This window comes from Phyllobates terribilis, unplaced genomic scaffold, assembly GCF_046119375.1.
Source record: "Phyllobates terribilis strain yellow unplaced genomic scaffold, ASM4611937v1 Scaffold_831__1_contigs__length_621364, whole genome shotgun sequence".
Classification (NCBI taxonomy): domain Eukaryota; kingdom Metazoa; phylum Chordata; class Amphibia; order Anura; family Dendrobatidae; genus Phyllobates; species Phyllobates terribilis.
In genome coordinates, this window is record NW_027363591.1 from 16,353 (window position 1) to 38,507 (window position 22,155).

General features: G+C 48.4%; 1 protein-coding gene across 1 annotated transcript; it reads right to left on the reverse strand.

The window, feature by feature from the left end:
- Window positions 1-50: 50 nt before the first annotated feature.
- Window positions 51-18,587, reverse strand: LOC141240306 (gastrula zinc finger protein XlCGF66.1-like). Its single transcript, XM_073668636.1, has 5 exons — window positions 18,510-18,587; window positions 866-1,243; window positions 503-652; window positions 272-373; window positions 51-188 (listed from the first exon to the last, which is right to left on the reverse strand). The coding sequence occupies exons 2-5, from the start codon at window positions 890-892 to the stop codon at window positions 51-53; spliced, it is 417 nt and encodes a 138-aa protein (XP_073524737.1). The 5' UTR covers window positions 893-1,243; window positions 18,510-18,587.
- Between the last annotated feature and the right edge of the window lie 3,568 nt (window positions 18,588-22,155).

The following is a 22,155-nucleotide window of genomic DNA, read 5'->3' on the forward strand; positions in this document are numbered from 1 at the left end:
CAGGGACTGAATTCATTCTTTACATACAGATAATTATAGGTCGTGTGTATTTAGTCCTGTCTATTACCTGATGTGAGGGGCTGAGGAACCTCCATCATGATGTCCTTGTACAGATCTTTGCGTCCTTCTAAATACTCCCACTCCTCCATGGAGAAATAGACGGCGACATCCTGACACCGTATAGGAACCTGACACATACAATGATACAGTCATCTCCCCGATCCCTTCATAGTGTTACTGTATAATGTCCCAGCATTCCCAGCAGTGTCACCTCTCCAGTCAGCAGCTCAATCATCTTGTAGGCGAGTTCTAGGATCTGGTCATTGATGTCCTCATGTATCAGGGGGTGAGGTGGAGGCCCTGTGATTAATCTCTGGTTATGGAGAGACACATTAATAAATCTCACTACAGACATTTCCAGAGTCCTCACCTCTCCAGTTCTGTCCATCTGTTATTCCCATAGATAAGAATGATGTAATGTGACGTCATCAGAATCTCTCACCTCTCCAGTAAGCCGGAAGAGGATCTCTAGTGTGAGGTGTAATATCCTCTCCACCATCTTGTCCCTGTCCATATCCATCTTTGATAGGTAAATCAGGAAAATTTTCTTATATAGACGATCTTCACTGAGAGGATCCGGTATTGTAGAGACCTGAACGAGAAGATGAGCCGATGTAACATCATAAAAATCCTGTGTAATAATGCAACTACTGAAGATAATAAGGGGAAACATATGAGGAGATTTATTTTTTTTTATTTAGTTTTTTCTTTACATCTAGTAATAAAACCTATATATTTTAGGCCACAGACAACAATCAATTTCTTCCTCAAAGTCTGCAGCTGAATATGTTTCTCGTAGACTCACCTTCCATAACGCTAATTCTCGTCTCATTTTCTGTCACTGGAATTGGCATTAGCAGTACTGCAGGAGATATTTATTTCACGTGACATGAGAAATAACTACTTCATGATGAGGAAACATCTTCTACTACAGCTCTAAAACCATATTTGGAGACAGTCCGTCACTGACTACATCACCACTGGCCGTCTGTATGAATGTTTCCAGTCTTCCCCGAACTGTAATCTTCTATCAAGTTAGATCTCAGGTCTGATTCACACACAGAAGTTTGAGGCTTTTATAAAAGCTGTTTTGTTTTCACAAATGCCGCAGACAGAAATTATTTGATACTAAAGTCTACATGTACAGTGTTATTATGGGTTTCATTTCTAGCCTTAGGCTTTCCTATATTACAAGAAAAAAAAACAGAAAAAAAGCAGATATTAAAAGGTTTGAAAAGAAAATTTGCACCAACAATTCTTGTAAAAAGAAAAAACATGCAAAAAGCACAAGACACATTTTGTAATTTTTTAACATGTTATGAACTCTTTTGGGCACCAGAACATAGATGTACACCTCAGGGATGGCACAGGTGCGGCTGCAATAAAATCCCTGGCAGTTTAACCACTTGCTCCTGCAAAAAGCAAACATTGCATCTAAGAAGGTGTGACAGAGTTCAGCTGAATGCCCTCCTCTCCCAAGTACTGGGCCTGTAATGTACAAAAGTCTATTAGGCCGGGCCAGAGGCAACGTTCCATAACTTACTTTTTAACGCCTCCATAAACATTAGACTAAAGTTACATGGAAGCACTGATTTTGGTCGACTATATAATGTATTTGGGGACCTCCCTACAGATGCAGTCAGTCATACAAACCACAGGAAAGCTGGAATATTTGTGTATGGGGGAGTCTGGAGAGATAGCTGTCTGCCAAATGATCGTTCAGCCAACACTTATCTCATGTGTATGGGGCAGTTAGTATTACACTGTCAGGCAGTGATAATACACGGCACTACAGTAGTACAGTGCATCACCTGAGCAATCAAAGGCTTCTGTGTTGTATGATCGCACTAATGAGAGTTATTTTAAAAAGTTTATAAAAAAGGTTTAAAAAAGTTTTAAAGTGAAAATATCACAGTTTTAGCAAAAATAAATATTTGTCACTATAAGGAAAACATGCATATAATGAGAAAATGGAGAGGGAGGTCGGCTCACTGTTTATTTAATGCACCTTGTCTGAAGAATACAGCATGAGCCGCCCTGGTCAGGGACTGTGAAGACCCAGGGTCTTCTGTTGGCGTAACGCTACTCAAACAACATAGGGTGATGGTAAAACTTTAGAGTGAGTGGCAATACTTTATTGAACCACAAAGTGGACATTAAACATACAGAACAGTCCAGCAAATACCTAAGATGGTACAACATTACACAGTCTCATCCTTCCATCTCCGCCCGCCTGGGATAGAACAGCTGCGATTTTGGAGACTTCCAGGGCCTACTACCTCAACCAGTGGCCCTCCGCTTCTGGCTGGCCCCCACAGAGAGAAGGTAGCGGCAAGCTTAGGAAGTCAACAGTCCATCGAGATACAAGACCAGGAGACCCGATGGTCCCATCCTGACCTCTCCGAGAGTTTCCATGGGACCAGACGACCGGTGGGTGCCTCCTGGCAACTCCAAATGTCTCCATGGGTTCTAGGTGACCGGTGGGTCCCTCCTAGTAACACCAAAACAGCATATCCATGGGGCCAAGTGACTTTTCCGTCCTCTCCTGGACTTCTCAAAAGTATCCATGGTCTCTCTGATGGTTAATGGAGCAGATCTGAAACTTTCCAGTGAGGGCTGATACCCTTAGACTAGAATCATGTAGAATACAAATCTGTGTCTCTTTAGATGCCATGCAATCCATCTACTTTCCTGAAGGATGTCTCCCATTCTCCTTCCAAAGTCCTTCTGATGTTCCGTGATTCTCTGTCCCAAATTTCATTCTGTCTACAGCACTACAGACACCCCTGTTTATATTTACATCTGTGTGAGGTCATAAAGCCCAGGTAAAGGTGCAGGTATCACCTATCATTGTTTGAGCTAATCTATTTACATAGTTGGTATCACAGGGGCTGTTGTAAATAAACTTTCAGCTGACTTAGTACAATTTGTCATTAGCACAGTAAGCATGATTGCTTCCAAACGAATAGAATTCAGCATTCAGGGTTATACAAATGCTATGACCTTTTTGATCAGCAAGAGAAATACAGCCCCTGACGAAGCTACTGTAGTAGCGATATGCGTAGGGCTTACCTCTCTGCAGTGGACTCCCTCCATAGGTATCTATGCCTGCCCTACGTGTATCGCTACTACAGTAGCTTCGTCAGGGGTCGTATGTTTTTTAACCACTTGTGTGTCCCTACATGAAATAAAGTTGCTATTGTATTTATTATTTGTAGTAATTCTTATTATTTTTGGATGTGCATTATCTCACTGTGCAAGCTTTTCTCTACCTACTTCTTTATGTGCTTTGTTGCACAGTTACCATTGCACCCCGTATCATATTTCAGTGATTTAGATTGTGTGGTGCCGACTGCCAAATATCTTAATAGATTAATGTCTTCTAATACATTTTTTTAGCGGACCTGACGAGCATCCCACGTATTGTAGTTAACTCTCTATACACTCTATTAAATAAATGACCCCCTATAGTGTTACAATTGATGAAATTGAGTATTGGAAATTGGTGTACCATTAGGTTTTCTTCAAATGTGTTGGTTTTATTAACATAGTTGCATGCTTTACAGGGTGTATGGCCACATTTAAAAAACCCCTTATAGGATAACCAAGTTACATTGTGCTTGATATTTGTTTCTTGCTTATTCCGACTGGTGTAGAAGCCTTTTTGGATCCAAAGCTCAAACAAAATATGCAAAAGAATTTACAAAGTCTGGAGGATGCCATCTCAGACATCAAAAAAACTACGTTTGAGAGAGATATCAAAGACTACGAGTCAAATTCAATTTACACATGGAAATGAAACAAACCAGGAGCTACTGTTCTGAAATACAGGTCACACAATAAATTCAAAGGAAATAGAGGAGAGCGGAGGTCAGCTTCACAAATCCTAATGTGTCCATGGGTTCCTCTAATTATAATTCTCTGAGGACTTATCTGATGCATCAGTGGGATCAACTAAAGAAAGATGGAACAAAAATAAATTCTCAAGAACGTCCCACAATCCAGCACAAAACAACGGGCGGGCAGAAAGCTCAAACGTTCCCGGACATGTGCGTTCCATGCCGGAGGGCATCATGGTCTCCTATCTGCGCATGCGCATGTCCGGAAGCATGCGTTCCACGCCGGATCGCATATGGTAATGGATTGCATACCACCAACATAGAAAAATCCTATCTCTGAGATCAGCATCATGGGAGACTAAAAACAAGTACTGCACATCCTCCCATCATGTAATAGGCATGTAGATCTACTTTATCACTACAAAAATATGGGATGGTGGCCCACAGTATATTCCTAAATGGTCAAATTTGACCTCTATTGCACAATTGGAGGTACACAGGGATCACCACACTTGTCAATGACGAAATAGTATGAGTGGAATATAATTGATAAGTAATAATTCTGATATAGAAGCTCAGATATCTCGGTGAAGTACAACAATATGTGAACCCTATTCACAGGGAACTGACTAGCAATGGGTAGAGCATAAAATCCAAAAATATAATCCAGAATGGGGCTGTATTCACACAAAACAGGCATAGGAAATTTGCTCATTGAGTCCCTTAGGGGCTGGTGAATCCAGTCTAACAATCCACTCACTTTCCTTTCAGAGGATACATCTATTGTGATCACCTCCTCTCACATTGGGTTTAAGCACCACAATGATACAAAAGGAGAGGTCTCCGGTTTCACCTCGATGTGCACTGTTCATGTGTCTCACTAATGGGATCTCCCGACCATGGCATATATTGCCCAAATGCTCCCCTGCTCTCCTCCTAGACTCCCTCTTGATCTTGTCTACATATTCTAGGGGGCAGGTGCATGTGGCCATATATACTTGTCCTGAAGTTTTACAGTTGGAATAATCCCACTGGAAAAAGATTTTAACCATGGAGGAACTTGAGAAAGATTTACATGGTCTCATCCAATTACATATACAACATTCTCCAGATCTAAAGAAACCGCAGATTCTTCTATCTAGCCAAGTCCCCTTGGGTGCAGTTTTTTTTATAGAAACTGTGCATGGTGACTAATTGACCAACCCTTTCTGAAAGTTATTGTGGGAGTAGATTCCACAGCACCCTCAGGTCCGGGTCGACCACAAGTATATCCCAGTGTTTTCTGAGGATATGAAAGATACGGTCACTCTGTTTGTCATACGTTTTTCTTACTCGTGTAGTCCAATCTTCTTCTTGGTCTCTTGGATTGGTATGCAGGAGTGTCTCTCTTTCCCATTTTTCTGCAAACGATGATGCGGAATCGAAAATGTACCATGAGTACCCTTTATCCCTTAATCTGGTGTTCAGGTCTATTGCCTGTATATTAAAATCTGTGACATTCGAGCAGTACCTTCTCAACCATAAAAATTGGCCCTTGGGTTTTCCTCTTTGTATGGGGATGGGGGTGGTGGTTATCACACTTCAATAGTTTATTAGTGCTTGAAAGTTTATGGTAGATGAGTGTCTCTAGGGTCCCATTTCAATCTTTCTTGATCAGTACATACAGGAACGGCAACTGGTAATAATTGGTGTTGGTCTGCTCCTTTAAATAAAATGTACTTTTCAGGTTATCCCCCCAGCACCCTCACTTATCTTCCCTTCTTTTGAGGCCCACAGAGTGAGACTCTACCGGCCCTTCTCCCTGCGAGTGGCGGTTGTCTATCGCCCTCCCGTCCCCTCCCATCAGTTTGTGGATCATTTTGCCACTTGGCTTCCAAACTTTCTATGCTATGACATCCTCACCCTCATCATGGGAGACTTTAACATCCCAATTGGCGATTCCGTCTCCCCATCTGCCACTCATCTTTTATCGCTAACTTCCTCCTTCGGCCTTTCACAGCTTACTAATTCTCCTACACATGAAAATGGAAATACTCTTGACCTGATCTTCGCTCGGCTCTGTTTAATACATGACTTTACTAACGCTCCTCTACCGATCTCTGATCACAACCTTCTTTCATTCTCTGTCAAGAACAGTCACCCTGCTCAAGACACCCCCACTTTCCCCACCTATAGAAATATATAATCCATTAACACCCAGAAATTTATGAAAACGTTGCAAACATCATTGGTCCCAATCTCCTCCCTCTCATGTCCTGACTCTGCACTGAAGCATTATAACGAGATATTGCTATGCGCCGTGGATGAAGCCGCACCTCCTACACAGAGTACAACTCGGCACAAACGGCGACAACCCTGGCACACGCTGTAAACATGTCTTCTCCAGCGGTGCTCCAGGTGCGCTGAACGGCTGTGGAGAAAATCTAATCTGGCCGAAGATTTCCTCCATTATAAATTCATGCTTAAAACCTATAACTCCGCCCTTCACCTCTCCAAACAATCCTACTTTAACAACCTCATCATCTCACGGCCCAATAAGCCAAAACACCTGTTTGACACTTTTCACTCTCTCCTTAATCAAACAGCTTAAGGCCCGACCACCGACCTCAGCGCTTACGATCTGGCCAATTATTTCAAAGAAAAAATTGACCATACAGACAGGAAATTTTCTCCTAATCCCCAAATGTTATGCATGCTCCCCCCTCCCACACTGCATCTTGCTCATTTTCTGATTTTGAACCAGTCATGGAAGAAGTGACAAGGCTCCTTGCTTCCCCTAGCTCTACCACCTGCACCAGTGACCCTATTCCCTCACATCTCCTTCAGTCCCTTTCTCCAGCTGTCACCACTCACCTAACTAAAATATTCAACCTCTACCTCTCATCTGGTATTTTCCCCTCCTTTTTTAAACACGCCAACATACATCCATTACTTAAAAAAACATCCCTCGACCAGAACTGCACGGCCAACTACAGACCTGTTTCCAATCTTCCTTTTATCTCTAAACTCCTGGAACGCCTGGTCTACTCCTGTCTAATACTCTATTTCTCAGATAACTCCCTTCTTGACCCTTTACATTCTACTGAAACAGCACTCACTAAAGTCTCTAATGATCTACTAACAGCAAAATCTAATGGTCACTACTCCCTGCTGATTCTCCTGGATCTCTCTGCAGCATTCGACACTGTGGATCTACCTCTTTGACCGCTCCTTCACTGTATCTTTTGCTGGCTCCTCTTCCTCTCACCTTCCCCTTATTGTCGGGGTTCCTCAAGGATCAGTCCTAGGCCCCCTTCTTTTTTCCTTATATACCGCTTCTATTGGACAAACAATCAGCAGATTCGGTTTTCAGTACCATCTCTAAGCTGATGAAACCCAATTATACACCTCTTCTCCAAACAACACCCCTGCATTATTACAAAATACCAGTGATTGTCTTTCCGCCGTCTCGAACACTATGTCCTCCCTCTATTTAAAACTGAATCTGTCAAAAACTGAACTACTCATATTTCCTCCCTCCACTAACCTACCTGTGCCCAATATTGCCACTTCAGTTTGTGGCTCCACCATTACTCCCCAGCAACCAGCAACAAGCCCACTTGTTGGTCTTGGGGTCATACTCGATTCAGATCTTTCCTTCACTCCTCACATCAAATCACTCGCTCGTTCGTGTCATCTACACCTCAAAAACATCTCTAGAATCAGAAATTTTCTTACCTTTGACTCATCAAAAATTCTTACTGTAGCTCTTATTCATTCTCGTCTAGACTATTGCAACTCTTTACTAATTGGTCTCCCTCTTTCTAAACTTTCCCCTCTCCAATCCATCCTGATCGCAGCAGCCAGGATCATATTACTCACCAACTAATACGCCGATGCCTCTTCCCTGAGCCAGTCATTGCACTGGTTACCCATCCAATACAGAGTTCAATATAAACTTATCACTCTCACCCACAAAGCGCTCCACGATTCAGCACCGCCCTACATCTCCTCCCTCATCTCAGTCTACCACCCTTCAAGTGCCCTCCGTTCTGCCAATGACTTAAAACTAAAATCCTCCATAATCCGAACCTCCCGCTCCCGTCTCCAAGATTTCTCGCGTGTTGCACCAATTCTTTGGAATGCACTACCCAGGACAATTCGATTAATCCCAATACCCAAAGTTTTAAGCGTGCCATAAAAACCCATTTCTTTAGACTGACCTATCACCTCAACACACTCATCTAACTGTCCCAGTTTGGCCCATATTAAAATTTTCTTCACAATCATGCTCATACCATCCATGCACTGATTAGCCTCAGTCTGTACAGTACACATACTGGCTGGCGGCCAGTTCATGTAGTGTTATGTACTTACCCTATTTAGTATAGTAAGGCTGTATTATAGAATATATATACATTGTAAGGCAGCGCTACTTATTATCCTGGGGGATACTCGCTTCGCTGCGTCAATTTACAAACACACCAGCCATATTTTTCGGTATTTCTCAACTCAGCAGTTTATTAACTCCATAAACTGCTGATCACTCAGTACATCTTAGTGGCTCACCGACACACTGATAAAGTCCACGAGCCCAAGTGGCAGACCGGCCCACTTGGCTCCAATTACAGCCTTCCGCAAGGTAGTACTAAACAATGTCCATGCAAATGTCCATAACACAAGAGTATTACCTTTTGCCGGCTTCAGCTGTAATAGTCCATTTCATAGGCCACCACTGTGGCTTCACGGCTTACCACACGTGGTCTCCAGCCGTTACTCCCGTCCAAGGCTTACTGGCTTATTACATATATCATACCCAGGCTTCACCCTCCAGGACGCTTGTGTGGCACTCCGAGGCTTACTGGCATCCCCCACACTCTCACAGAGGGATCCAGGCTTCACCTCCACCGGAGTCCACCAGGCCTCTCGTGTGGCACTCCGAGGCTTACTGGCATCCCACACACTCTCACAGAGGGATCCAGGCTTCACCTCCACTGGAGTCCACCAGGCCTCACACGAGCAGGGTTCCCACACACACACACACACACACACACACACACACACACACACACACACACACACACACACACACAGGGAACAGCCTCGTGCCTGACACACGGTGCCCACACAGGAGCTCCCAACACACAGGAACTCCTACACACCGGAACACACCTGTCACAAATCACACAGGGTTTATATATACTGCAGCACACACACACACTCACAGATAGGACCTTAACTGTGTGCATAAGGACCTGTGTGATGTCACGGTCATGTGACCAGTCAGTTAAAGGGGAAGGTACATGGTCATTCAAACACACTGAACCATTAAAGGGATGTCTGCTACATCACAACATTTTACCTTTGTGTCTCCCCTATTTCCTTATAGACTGTAAGCTTGCGACCCTCACTCCTTTTAACATCTGAGTTAAGCTTATTCTGTAAAGTCTGTATTGTCGGTATAAGCCGCCCCTAAAATTGTAAAGTGCTGTGGAATAAGTTGGCGCTAAAAAAATAAAAATTATTATTATAATTAAATTCAGATGTAAATCTAAAGCCCACTCTACTGATGTTCAGTTCCCCGACAAATTAAAAAGATTGTTCAGTCGTCCCCGACCAGATGACAAAAATGTAGTCAATATATTTGTACCATAACCCAGTATATGGATGCCACCACTTATAATCATCAAAGAATATTATGTTTTCCTCCCACCAGTCCAGGGATAAGTTAGCACATGAGGGGGCACAGGGGTCCCCCATCGCAGTACCCCTGAGCTGGAGGAAGTACTTCCTGTCAAAAAGAAAGAAGTTATGAGTAAGAGTGAATTTTAGAAGATCTTTCATGAAGTCATTATGTCTGCTACACTGTATTGATCTCGATTTAAAGAAATGTCTTATTCCTCTGATACCATCCTCAGGCCGTATATTACTGTACAAAGCCTCGATATCTAGTAAGGCCGGCTGCTCCCCTACATGCATGTATACATGCTCGAGGGTCTACATGGAGGGGAGCAGGCAAAGGGAAAACCAACTGCAGAGGGATTATTCCAACTGTAAAACCTCAGGCGGTACTGTGGGGGCATCATACATCCTGCATAAGGGGCATAATGGGGGCATTACATTGTGTGGGGCATCATACATACAGTATAAGGGGCATAATGGGGGCATTACACTGTGTGGGGGCATCATACATGCTGCATAAGGGGAATAATGGGGGCATTACACTGTGGGGGGCATCATACATCCTGCATAAGGAGCATAATGGGGGCATTACACTGTGTGGGGGCATCATACATACTGCATAAGGGGCATTACACTGTGTAGGGGCATCATACATACTGCATAAGGGGCATAATGGGGGCATTACACTGTGTGGGGGCATCATACATACTCCATAAGAGGCATAATGGGGGCATTACACTGTGTGGGGGCCATCATACATACTGCATAAGGGGCATAATGGGGGCATTACACTGTGTGGGGGCATCATACATACTGCATAAGGGGCATAATGGGGGCATTACACTGTGTGGGGCATCATACATCCTGCATAAGGGGCATAATGGGGGCATTACACTGTGTGGGGGCATCATACATCCTGCATAAGGGGCATTACACTGTGTGGGGGCATCATACATCCTGTATAATGCGCATAATGGGGGCATTACACTGTGTGGGGGCATCATACATCCTGCATAAGGGGTATAATGGGGGCATTACACTGTGTGGGGGCATCATACACCCTGCATAAGGGGTATAATGGGGGCATTACACTGTGTGGGGGCATCATACACCCTGCATAAGGGGTATAATGGGGGCATTACACTGTGTGGGGCATCATACATACTGCATAAGGGGCATAATGAGGGCATAACACTGTGTGGGGGCATCATACATACTGCATAAGGGGCATAATGGGGGCATTACACTGTGTGGGGGCATCATACATACTGTATAAGGGGCATAATGGGGGCATTACACTGTGTGGGGGCATCATACATCCTGCATAAGAGGCATAATGGGGGCATTACACTATGTGGGGGGCATCATACATCCTGCATAAGGGGCATAATGGGGGCATTACACTGTGTGGGGGGCATCATACATCCTGTATAAGGGGCATAATGGGGGCATTACACTGTCTAGGGGCATCATACATCCAGCATAAGGGGCATAATGGGGGCATTACACTGTGTGGGAGCATCATACATCCTGCATAAGGGGCATAATGGGGACATTACACTATGTGGGGGGCAGCATACATCCTGCATAAGGGGCATAATGGGGGCATTACACTGTCTAGGGGCATCATACATCCAGCATAAGGGGCATAATGGGGGCATTACACTGTGGGGGGCATCATACATCCTGCATGAGGGGCATAATGGGGGCATTACACTGTGTGGGGGGCATCATACATCCTGCATAAGGGGCATAATGGGGGCATTACACTGTGTGGGGGCATCATACATCCTGTATAAGGGGCATAATGGGGGCATTACACTGTGTGGGGGCATCATACATCCTGCATAAGGGGCATAATGGGGGCATTACACTGTGTGGGGGCCATCATACATCCTGCATAAGGGGCATAATGGGGGCATCATACATCCTGCATAAGGGGCAAAATGGGGGCATCATACATCCTGCATAAGGGGAATAATGGGGGCATTACACTGTGTGGGGGCATCATACATCCTGCATAAGGGGCATAATGGGGGCATTACACTGTGTGGGGGAATCATACATCCTGCATAAGGGGCATAATGGGGGCATTACACTGTGTGGGGGCATTATACATCCTGCATAAGGGGCATCATACATCCTGCATAAGGGGCAAATTGTGGGCATCATACATCCTGCATAAGGGGAATAATGGGGGCATTACACTGTGTGGGGGCATCATACATCCTGCATAAGGGGCATAATGGGGGCATTACACTGTGTGGGGGCAACATACATCCTGCATAAGGGGCATAATGGGGGCATTACACTGTGGGGGCATCATACATCCTGCATAAGGGGCATAATGGGGACATTACACTGTGTGGGGGCATCATACATCCTGCATAAGGGGTATAATGGGGGCATTACACTGTGTGGGGGAATCATACATCCTGCATAAGGGGCATAATGGGGGCATTACACTGTGTGGGGGGCATCATACATTCTGCATAAGGGGCATAATGGGGGCATTACACTGTGGGGGCATCATACATCCTGCATAAGGGGCATAATGGGGGCATTACACTGTGTGGGGGCATCATACATACTGCATAAGGGGTATAATGGGGGCATTACACTGTGGGGGCATCATACATCCTGCATAAGGGGCATAATGGGGGCATCATACATCCTGCATAAGGGGCATAATGGGGGCATTACACTGTGTGGGGGAATCATACATCCTGAATAAGGGGCATAATGGGGGCATTACACTGTGTGGGGGCATCATACATACTGTATAAGGGGCATAATGGGGGTATTACACTGTGTGGGGGCATCATACATCCTGCATAAAGGGTATAATGGGGGCATTACACTGTGTGGGGGCATCATACATCCTGCATAAGGGGCATAATGGGGGTATTACACTGTGTGGGGGCATCATACATCCTGCATAAGGGGCATAATGGGGGCATTACACTATGTGGGGGCATCATACATCCTGCATAAGGGGCATAATGGGGGCATTACACTGTGTGGGGGCATCATACATACTGTATAAGGGGCATAATGGGGGTATTACACTGTGTGGGGGCATCATACATCCTGCATAAGGGGTATAATGGGGGCATTACACTATGTGGGGGTATCATACATCCTGCATAAGGGGCATAATGGGGGCATTACACTGTGTGGGGGAATCATACATCCTGCATAAGGGGCATAATGGGGGCATTACACTGTGTGGGGGCATCATACATACTGTATAAGGGGCATAATGGGGGTATTACACTGTGTGGGGGGCATCATACATTCTGCATAAGGGGCATAATGGGGGCATTACACTGTGGGGGCATCATACATCCTGCATAAGGGGCATAATGGGGGCATCATACATCCTGCATAAGGGGTATAATGGGGGCACTACACTGTGTGGGGGAATCATACATCCTGCATAAGGGGCATAATGGGGGCATTACACTGTGTGGGGGGCATCATACATTCTGCATAAGGGGCATAATGGGGGCATTACACTGTGGGGGCATCATACATCCTGCATAAGGGGCATAATGGGGGCATTACACTGTGTGGGGGCATCATACATACTGCATAAGGGGTATAATGGGGGCATTACACTGTGGGGGCATCATACATCCTGCATAAGGGGCATAATGGGGGCATCATACATCCTGCATAAGGGGCATAATGGGGGCATTACACTGTGTGGGGGAATCATACATCCTGCATAAGGGGCATAATGGGGGCATTACACTGTGTGGGGGCATCATACATACTGTATAAGGGGCATAATGGGGGTATTACACTGTGTGGGGGCATCATACATCCTGCATAAGGGGTATAATGGGGGCATTACACTGTGTGGGGGCATCATACATCCTGCATAAGGGGCATAATGGGGGTATTACACTGTGTGGGGGCATCATACATCCTGCATAAGGGGCATTACACTATGTGGGGGCATCATACATCCTGCATAAGGGGCATAATGGGGGCATTACACTGTGTGGGGGCATCATACATACTGTATAAGGGGTATAAAGGGGGCATTACACTATGTGGGGGCATCATACATCCTGCATAAGGGGCAAAATGGGGGCATTACACTGTGTGGGGGAATCATACATCCTGCATAAGGGGCATAATGGGGGCATTACACTGTGGGGGGCATCATACATCCTGCATAAGGGGCATAATGGGGGCATTACACTGTGTGGGGACATCATACATCCTGCATAAGGGGCATAATGGGGGCATTACACTGTGGGGGTCCTGTACTCTGAGAACAATACGTTTCCTCCCTTCCTGTCTCCATAGTTGGGTCCAGGGGCGGAACTACCGCCCGTGCAGCCGGTTCATTGAACGGGGGCCCCGAGGGAGAGGGGGCCCCTCCAGCCTCCAGCAGGGCCGCCATCAGGGCATGACTGCCCTGACTCCAGTATGGGGCCCGGCCGGTAGGGGCCCCCTCGGGGGCCCCCCTCTTGTGCGTCTCTCTCCGGGGCCCCATGCTATGCGCCGGGTCCGGGACATTTCAGCGCTGAGCTGCGCTGTTGCAGCAGCGCCTTGATGATTCCCCTGACTTCCGGTCATGTGACGGTGCCGTCACATGGCCGGAAGTCAGGAGAACCTGCTGTCAGCGATTTGGACGAGCGCCAGGATTCTGCAGGGATCGCATGGGGGTAAGTATAACAAGTTTTATTTTTTTTAAAATACAATTAACTAGGAGTGGAGAGATGGGAGAAGCACATGTGTGTGTGTATGTGTGTGTGGGGGGGGAGATGGGAGATGCACATGTGTGTGTGTGTGTGTGGGGGGGGGGAGATGGGAGATGCACATGTGTGTGTGTGTGTGTGGGGGGGAGATGGGAGATGCACATGTGTGTGTGTGGGGGGGGGAGATGGGAGATGCACATGTGTGTGTGTGGTGGGGGGGAGATGGGAGATGCACATGTGTGTGGTGGGGGGGAGATGGGAGATGCACATGTGTGTGGGGGGGGGGAGATGGGAGATGCACATGTGGTGGAGGGGGATGAGATGGGAGATGCACATGTGGTGGAGGGGGATGAGAGAGGGGCACATGTGGGGGAGGGGGATGAGAGAGGGGCACATGTGGGGGAGGGGGATGAGAGAGGGGCACATGTGGGGGAGGGGGATGAGAGAGGGGCACATGTGGGGGAGGGGGATGAGAGAGGGGCACATGTGGGGGAGGGGGATGAGAGAGGGGCACATGTGGGGGAGGGGGATGAGAGAGGGGCACATGTGGGGGAGGGGGATGAGAGAGGGGCACATAACGAATGTGGGGTGGGGGAGAGTAAATGATAAATGATGATGGGGTGGGGAGAGCACGGACATGATATAATGAATTGGGGCAGGGGGTGCATGTAAATATTGAATGCGGGGAGCAGGAAGTATAGAGTAGGGGGCGTTGCGGATGCAGGAGTGTGACTGGTAACAAATTGGCGGAAAGAGTAGAGGTTCTAATTAAATTATATATTAAGTGCCTATTTACAGTTAATGGGGGCACAGTGGTGGATTACAATTTATATTTGGAATGGTAGGTTGCCTAATAACTAACCATATATTGATGGTGGATGCACGTCTGTATTCAGCTGCGTAATGTAGAAGTTGGGGAATGTGCTCTAGATAACTGTGTTATTTTATGCAGAGACGAGTGATGGCGGTCTGTGCTGGATGAAGGAGAAAAGCGAAGATGAAGGACTTCACCTAGAGACGTCACCGGTGAGTCAGTCTATTACATGTACACTGTGTATAATGTCACTGGTGATCACTGTATTACCTGTACACTGACACTATATACAGAGCTCCTGTGTATAATGTCACTGGTGATCACTGTATTACCTGTACACTGACACTATATACAGAGCTCCTGTGTATAATTTCACTGGTGATCACTGTATTACCTGTACACTGACACTATATACAGAGCTCCTGTGTATAATGTCACTGGTGATCCCTGTATTACCTGTACACTGACACTATATACAGAGCTCCTGTGTATAATGTCACTGATGATCACTGTATTACCTGTACACTATATACAGAGCTCCTGTGTATAATGTCACTGTATTACCTGTACACTGACACTATATACAGAGCTCCTGTGTATAATTTCACTGGTGATCACTAGATTACCTGGACACTTACGTTATACATACCATGTATAGAGCTCCCGTGTATAATGACACTTTATTATTATTATTATTATTTATTATTATAGCGCCATTTATTCCATGGCGCTTTACATGTGATAGGGATATACATAACAAAAGCATTTACATAATCTTAACAAAACGAGTCAGCGACTGGTACAGGAGGAGCGAGGACCCTGCCCGCGAGGGCTCACAGTCTACGAGGGATGGGTGAGGATACAGTAGGTGAGGGTAGAGCTGGTCGTGCAGTGGTGTTTACTGCAGGTTGTAGGCTTGTCGGAAGAGGTGAGCTCCTTTCATTCAGTCAGTAGCTTCAAACATTTCTGGTATATGAAAAACATGTTTTTCAATGGCAAAAATCAATGAATATTGTAAATGCACAAACAGTAATATCTCCACATTGCAAGGTGCAATTCTGAAATTTTTTGCTTTTTCCTGTTAATCCTAGCATGATAAAGAAGATTCAAAGAGAGTGAGATGCCAGCTCCTTTCATTCAGTAATTTGTCACGAAAACAACACCCACTCTTGGGTCAGACCTTGCAGCTCTCTGGCGCCCCCTTATCCTGCTGGTCAAACACGGTATTGACAGAGGATAAGCACGGGTGCCGCTGCTCTCATTTATGTCGACTATTGCGGCACGTGATGTGACAGGACGTATATATACCACCAGTTCCTTCCAGGAACGTATATATACCTCCGACCAGCCACCCTCAAACCACAATATCACATAAATACTGGTATACTGCCACCACCGATCGCTTAACAGGTGGATCGGGTACCTGGTAGGTAACGTGAATTAGCGGGTGAGGAACGTGTTTGCTCGACATAGGACAAGAAGAAAGAAACTGGTAAATAATTAATGATTTACTCCCAAAAGGTGGGCAGTGTTTACAAAATATATACAAGATATTATAAAGGAGACAATTTACATGTATGCATCAACAGTTATTAAAATAAAAGGGATAAGTAATAGCAAAACCTGCTTCACAAGGTGATGGTCTCAGATTCTGTGGGAGGGACGGCTCCCCGGAAATTAGAGGTGATTCTTCTTACGCCGCGTGAAGTGCGTGCGTTCGACGTCCCTGAGAAGAATTTGTCACGAAAACAACACCCACTCTTGGGTCAGACCTTGCAGCTCTCTGGCGCCCCCTTATCCTGCTGGTCAAACACGGTATTGACAGAGGATAAGCACGGGTGCCGCTGCTCTCATTTATGTCGACTATTGCGGCACGTGATGTGACAGGACGTATATATACCACCAGTTCCTTCCAGGAACGTATATATACCTCCGACCAGCCACCCTCAAACCACAATATCACATAAATACTGGTATACTGCCACCACCGATCGCTTAACAGGTGGATCGGGTACCTGGTAGGTAACGTGAATTAGCGGGTGAGGAACGTGTTTGCTCGACATAGGACAAGAAGAAAGAAACTGGTAAATAATTAATGATTTACTCCCAAAAGGTGGGCAGTGTTTACAAAATATATACAAGATATTATAAAGGAGACAATTTACATGTATGCATCAACAGTTATTAAAATAAAAGGGATAAGTAATAGCAAAACCTGCTTCACAAGGTGATGGTCTCAGATTCTGTGGGAGGGACGGCTCCCCGGAAATTAGAGGTGATTCTTCTTACGCCGCGTGAAGTGCGTGCGTTCGACGTCCCTGAGAAGACACTTATGGTAATATTAGTAATGTGGTGGTAATATTAGTAATGTAGTGGTAATATGTGGTCTGGTCATGGTGTGGCAGTTTTTCTCCCTTCTGTGTGGTATTATTCGGTCACTATGTTGTGGTAATATGTGGTCTGGTCATGGTGTGGCGGTATTCCCTGTATGTGGTATTATTGGTCATTTAAAAAAAAAATGTATATGACACATTCCCTTAAAGAAAACTAAATAAAAATATATCTAAAAAGAGTATTGGATATTTTAAGAAAATTTTAATAGGTTAGAGTAGGGCCCGCCCAGAAGAGTCTACCTTATCGTGGTGGCGGCTTTAAAAATCTTTTGGCCAAAACAAAAGCTGATGGCTATGTATGTGGCGCCGTCACATGGCCGAACGTCAGGAGAACCTGGTGGCAGCGACGTGGACGAGCGCCAGGATTCTGCAGGGATTGCATGGGGGTCAGTATAACAAGTTTTATTTTTTTTAAATACAATTAATTAACTAGGAGTGGGGGGAATCAGAGATGCACATGGGGGGGGATGAGAGATGCACATGGGGGGGTGAGAGATGCACATGGGGGGGGGATGAGAGATGCACTGGGGGGGGGATGAGAGATGCACATGGGGGGGGATGAGAGATGCACATGGGGGGGGGATGAGAGATGCACATGGGGGGGATGAGAGATGCACATGGGGGGGATGAGAGATGCACATGGGGGGGATGAGAGATGCACGGAGGGGGATGAGAGATGCACATGGGGGGGATGAGAGATGCACATGGGGGGGATGAGAGATGCACGGGGGGTGAGAGCTGCACATGGGTGGGATGAGAGCTGCACATGGGGGGGTGAGAGATGCACATGGGGGGTTATGTTTACATAACTTTGTTGCCTTATGAAGGGCAGGGGGGGCCCCCCAAAATTTCTTGCACAGGGGCCCACTACAGTCTGTGTCCGCCCCTGGTTGGGTCGTATGTATCTATTACAGGAAACAGAACAGAAACCTTATGATTCTTATAAAGGGGCAACACAAGACCCCAAAGAGTCTCCGTGCTGAAGGGGTTAATGCCCCCTGCTGCCAGTAAAGGGGTCTCCACATACCTCCACGGTAGCGTCTAGATTGGAGTTGATCTCTTGAGGGGGAGGAGTGATTTCATTCTAAGATGACGTCACCGGAAGGGGCGGGGCTTCTCAGTCCAGTGGACGCTCTTCCACCTGCAGCTGTAGCAGTGCACATTGTGCCGGGACCGGAGGATGGTGATGAGGAGCTCGTGTTCAGCGTTGTGCTGTGAGGACTGAGGTGGGGGGAGCTGACCATGGGAATAAATGCTGTGGAGGCATAAAGGGGGCTGGTGTGAGGGGGCATGGGGTATGTAGAGGGACATCCGGGGGGCTGTGTGGCTGGTGTGAGGAGGCATGGGGTATGTAGAGGGACATCCAGGGGGCTGTGTGGGTGGTGTGAGGAGGCATGGGGTATGTAGAGGGACATCCAGGGGGCTGTGTGGCTGGTGTGAGGAGGCATGGGGTATGTAAAGGGACATCCAGGGGCTGTGTGGGTGGTGTGAGGAGGCATGGGGTGTGTAGAGGGACATCCGGGGGGCTGTGTGGCTGGTGTGAGGGGCATGGGATATGTAGAGGGACATCCAGGGGGCTGTGTGGCTGGTGTGAGGGGCATGTGGTATGTAGAGGGACATCCAGGGGGCTGTGTGGCTGGTGTGAGGAGGCATGGGGTATGTAGAGGGACATCCAGGGGGCTGTGTGGCTGGTGTGAGGGGCATGTGGTATGTAGAGGGACATCCAGGGGACTGTATGGCTGGTGTGAGGGGCATGTGGTATGTAGAGGGACATCCAGGGGGCTGTGTGGCTGGTGTGAGGAGGCATGGGGTATGTAGATGGACATCCAGGGGGCTGTGTGGCTGGTGTGAGGGGCATGGGGTATGTAGAGGGACATCCAGGGGGCTGTGTGGCTGGTGTGAGGAGGCATGGGGTATGTAGAGGGACATCCAGGGGGCTGTGTGGCTGGTGTGAGGAGGCATGGGGTATGTAGAGGGACATCCAGGGGGCTGTGTGGCTGGTGTGAGGAGGCATGGGGTATGTAGAGGGACATCCAGGGGGCTGTGTGGCTGGTGTGAGGAGGCATGGGGTATGTAGAGGGACATCCAGGGGGCTGTGTGGCTGGTGTGAGGAGGCATGGGGTATGTAGAGGGACATCCAGGGGGCTGTGTGGCTGGTGTGAGGAGGCATGGGGTATGTAGAGGGGCATCCAGGGGGCTGTGTGGCTGGTGTGAGGAGGCATGGGGTATGTAGAGGGGCATCCAGGGGGCTGTGTGGCAGGTGTGATGGGCATGTGGTATGTAGAGGGACATCCAGGGGACTGTGTGGCTGGTGTGAGGGGCATGTGGTATGTAGAGGGACATCCAGGGGGCTGTGTGGCTGGTGTGAGGAGGCATGGGGTATGTAGAGGGACATCCAGGGGGCTGTGTGGCTGGTGTGAGGGGCATGGGGTATGTAGAGGGACATCCAGGGGGCTGTGTGGCTGGTGTGAGGGGCATGGGGTATGTAGATGGACATCCAGGGGGCTGTGTGGCTGGTGTGAGGGGCATGTGGTATGTAGAGGGACATCCAGGGGACTGTATGGCTGGTGTGAGGGGCATGTGGTATGTAGAGGGACATCCAGGGGGCTGTGTGGCTGGTGTGAGGAGGCATGGGGTATGTAGATGGACATCCAGGGGGCTGTGTGGCTGGTGTGAGGGGCATGGGGTATGTAGAGGGACATCCAGGGGGCTGTGTGGCTGGTGTGAGGAGGCATGGGGTATGTAGAGGGACATCCAGGGGGCTGTGTGGCTGGTGTGAGGAGGCATGGGGTATGTAGAGGGACATCCAGGGGGCTGTGTGGCTGGTGTGAGGAGGCATGGGGTATGTAGAGGGACTTCCAGGGGGCTGTGTGGCTGGTGTGAGGAGGCATGGGATATGTAGAGGGACATCCAGGGGGCTGTTTGGCTGGTGTGAGGAGGCATGGGGTATGTAGAGGGACATCCAGGGGGCTGTGGGTGGTGTGAGAGGGCATGGGGTATGTAGAGGGACATCCAGGGGGCTGTGGGTGGTGTGAGGAGGCATGGGGTATGTAGAGGGACATCCAGGGGGCTGTGTGGGTGGTGTGAGGAGGCATGGGGTATGTAGAGGGACATCCAGGGGGCTGTGTGGGTGGTGTGAGGAGGCATGGGGTGTGTAGAGGGACATCCAGGGGGCTGTGTGGCTGGTGTGAGGAGGCATGGGGTATGTAGAGGGACATCCAGGGGGCTGTGTGGCTGGTGTGAGAGGGCATGGGGTATGTAGAAGGGTATCCAGGAGACTGCGTGGCTGGTGTGAGAGGGCATGGGGTATGTAGAGGGGCTGCGTGGCTGGTGTGAGGAGGCATGGGGTATGTAGAGGGACATCCAGGGGGCTGTGTGGCTGGTGTGAGGAGGCATGGGGTATGTAGAGGGACTTCCAGGGGGCTGTGTGGCTGGTGTGAGGAGGCATGGGATATGTAGAGGGACATCCAGGGGGCTGTTTGGCTGGTGTGAGGAGGCATGGGGTATGTAGAGGGACATCCAGGGGGCTGTGGGTGGTGTGAGAGGGCATGGGGTATGTAGAGGGACATCCAGGGGGCTGTGGGTGGTGTGAGGAGGCATGGGGTATGTAGAGGGACATCCAGGGGGCTGTGTGGGTGGTGTGAGGAGGCATGGGGTATGTAGAGGGACATCCAGGGGGCTGTGTGGGTGGTGTGAGGAGGCATGGGGTGTGTAGAGGGACATCCAGGGGGCTGTGTGGCTGGTGTGAGGAGGCATGGGGTATGTAGAGGGACATCCAGGGGGCTGTGTGGCTGGTGTGAGGGGCATGGGGTATGTAGAGGGACATCCAGGGGGCTGTGTGGCTGGTGTGAGGGGCATGGGGTATGTAGAGGGACATCCAGGGGACTGTATGGCTGGTGTGAGGGGCATGTGGTATGTAGAGGGACATCCAGGGGGCTGTGTGGCTGGTGTGAGGAGGCATGGGGTATGTAGATGGACATCCAGGGGGCTGTGTGGCTGGTGTGAGGGGCATGGGGTATGTAGAGGGACATCCAGGGGGCTGTGTGGCTGGTGTGAGGAGGCATGGGGTATGTAGAGGGACATCCAGGGGGCTGTGTGGCTGGTGTGAGGAGGCATGGGGTATGTAGAGGGACATCCAGGGGGCTGTGTGGCTGGTGTGAGGAGGCATGGGGTATGTAGAGGGACTTCCAGGGGGCTGTGTGGCTGGTGTGAGGAGGCATGGGATATGTAGAGGGACATCCAGGGGGCTGTTTGGCTGGTGTGAGGAGGCATGGGGTATGTAGAGGGACATCCAGGGGGCTGTGTGGGTGGTGTGAGGAGGCATGGGGTATGTAGAGGGACATCCAGGGGGCTGTGTGGGTGGTGTGAGGAGGCATGGGGTGTGTAGAGGGACATCCAGGGGGCTGTGTGGCTGGTGTGAGGAGGCATGGGATATGTAGAGGGACATCCAGGGGGCTGTTTGGCTGGTGTGAGGAGGCATGGGGTATGTAGAGGGACATCCAGGGGGCTGTGTGGGTGGTGTGAGGAGGCATGGGGTATGTAGAGGGACATCCAGGGGGCTGTGTGGGTGGTGTGAGGAGGCATGGGGTGTGTAGAGGGACATCCAGGGGGCTGTGTGGCTGGTGTGAGGAGGCATGGGGTATGTAGAGGGACATCCAGGGGGCTGTGTGGCT

Excerpts from the sequence above, each read along its gene's own strand:
- LOC141240306 (XM_073668636.1), bottom strand. The coding sequence starts at position 892 with ATGAGACGAGAATTAGCGTTATGGAAG. Across the intron at positions 374-502 it reads TCTTCCGGCTTACTGGAGAG|AGATTAATCACAGGGCCTCC; the intron begins GTGAGAGATTCT and ends CTCCATAACCAG. Across the intron at positions 189-271 it reads TTGAGCTGCTGACTGGAGAG|GTTCCTATACGGTGTCAGGA; the intron begins GTGACACTGCTG and ends TGTATGTGTCAG.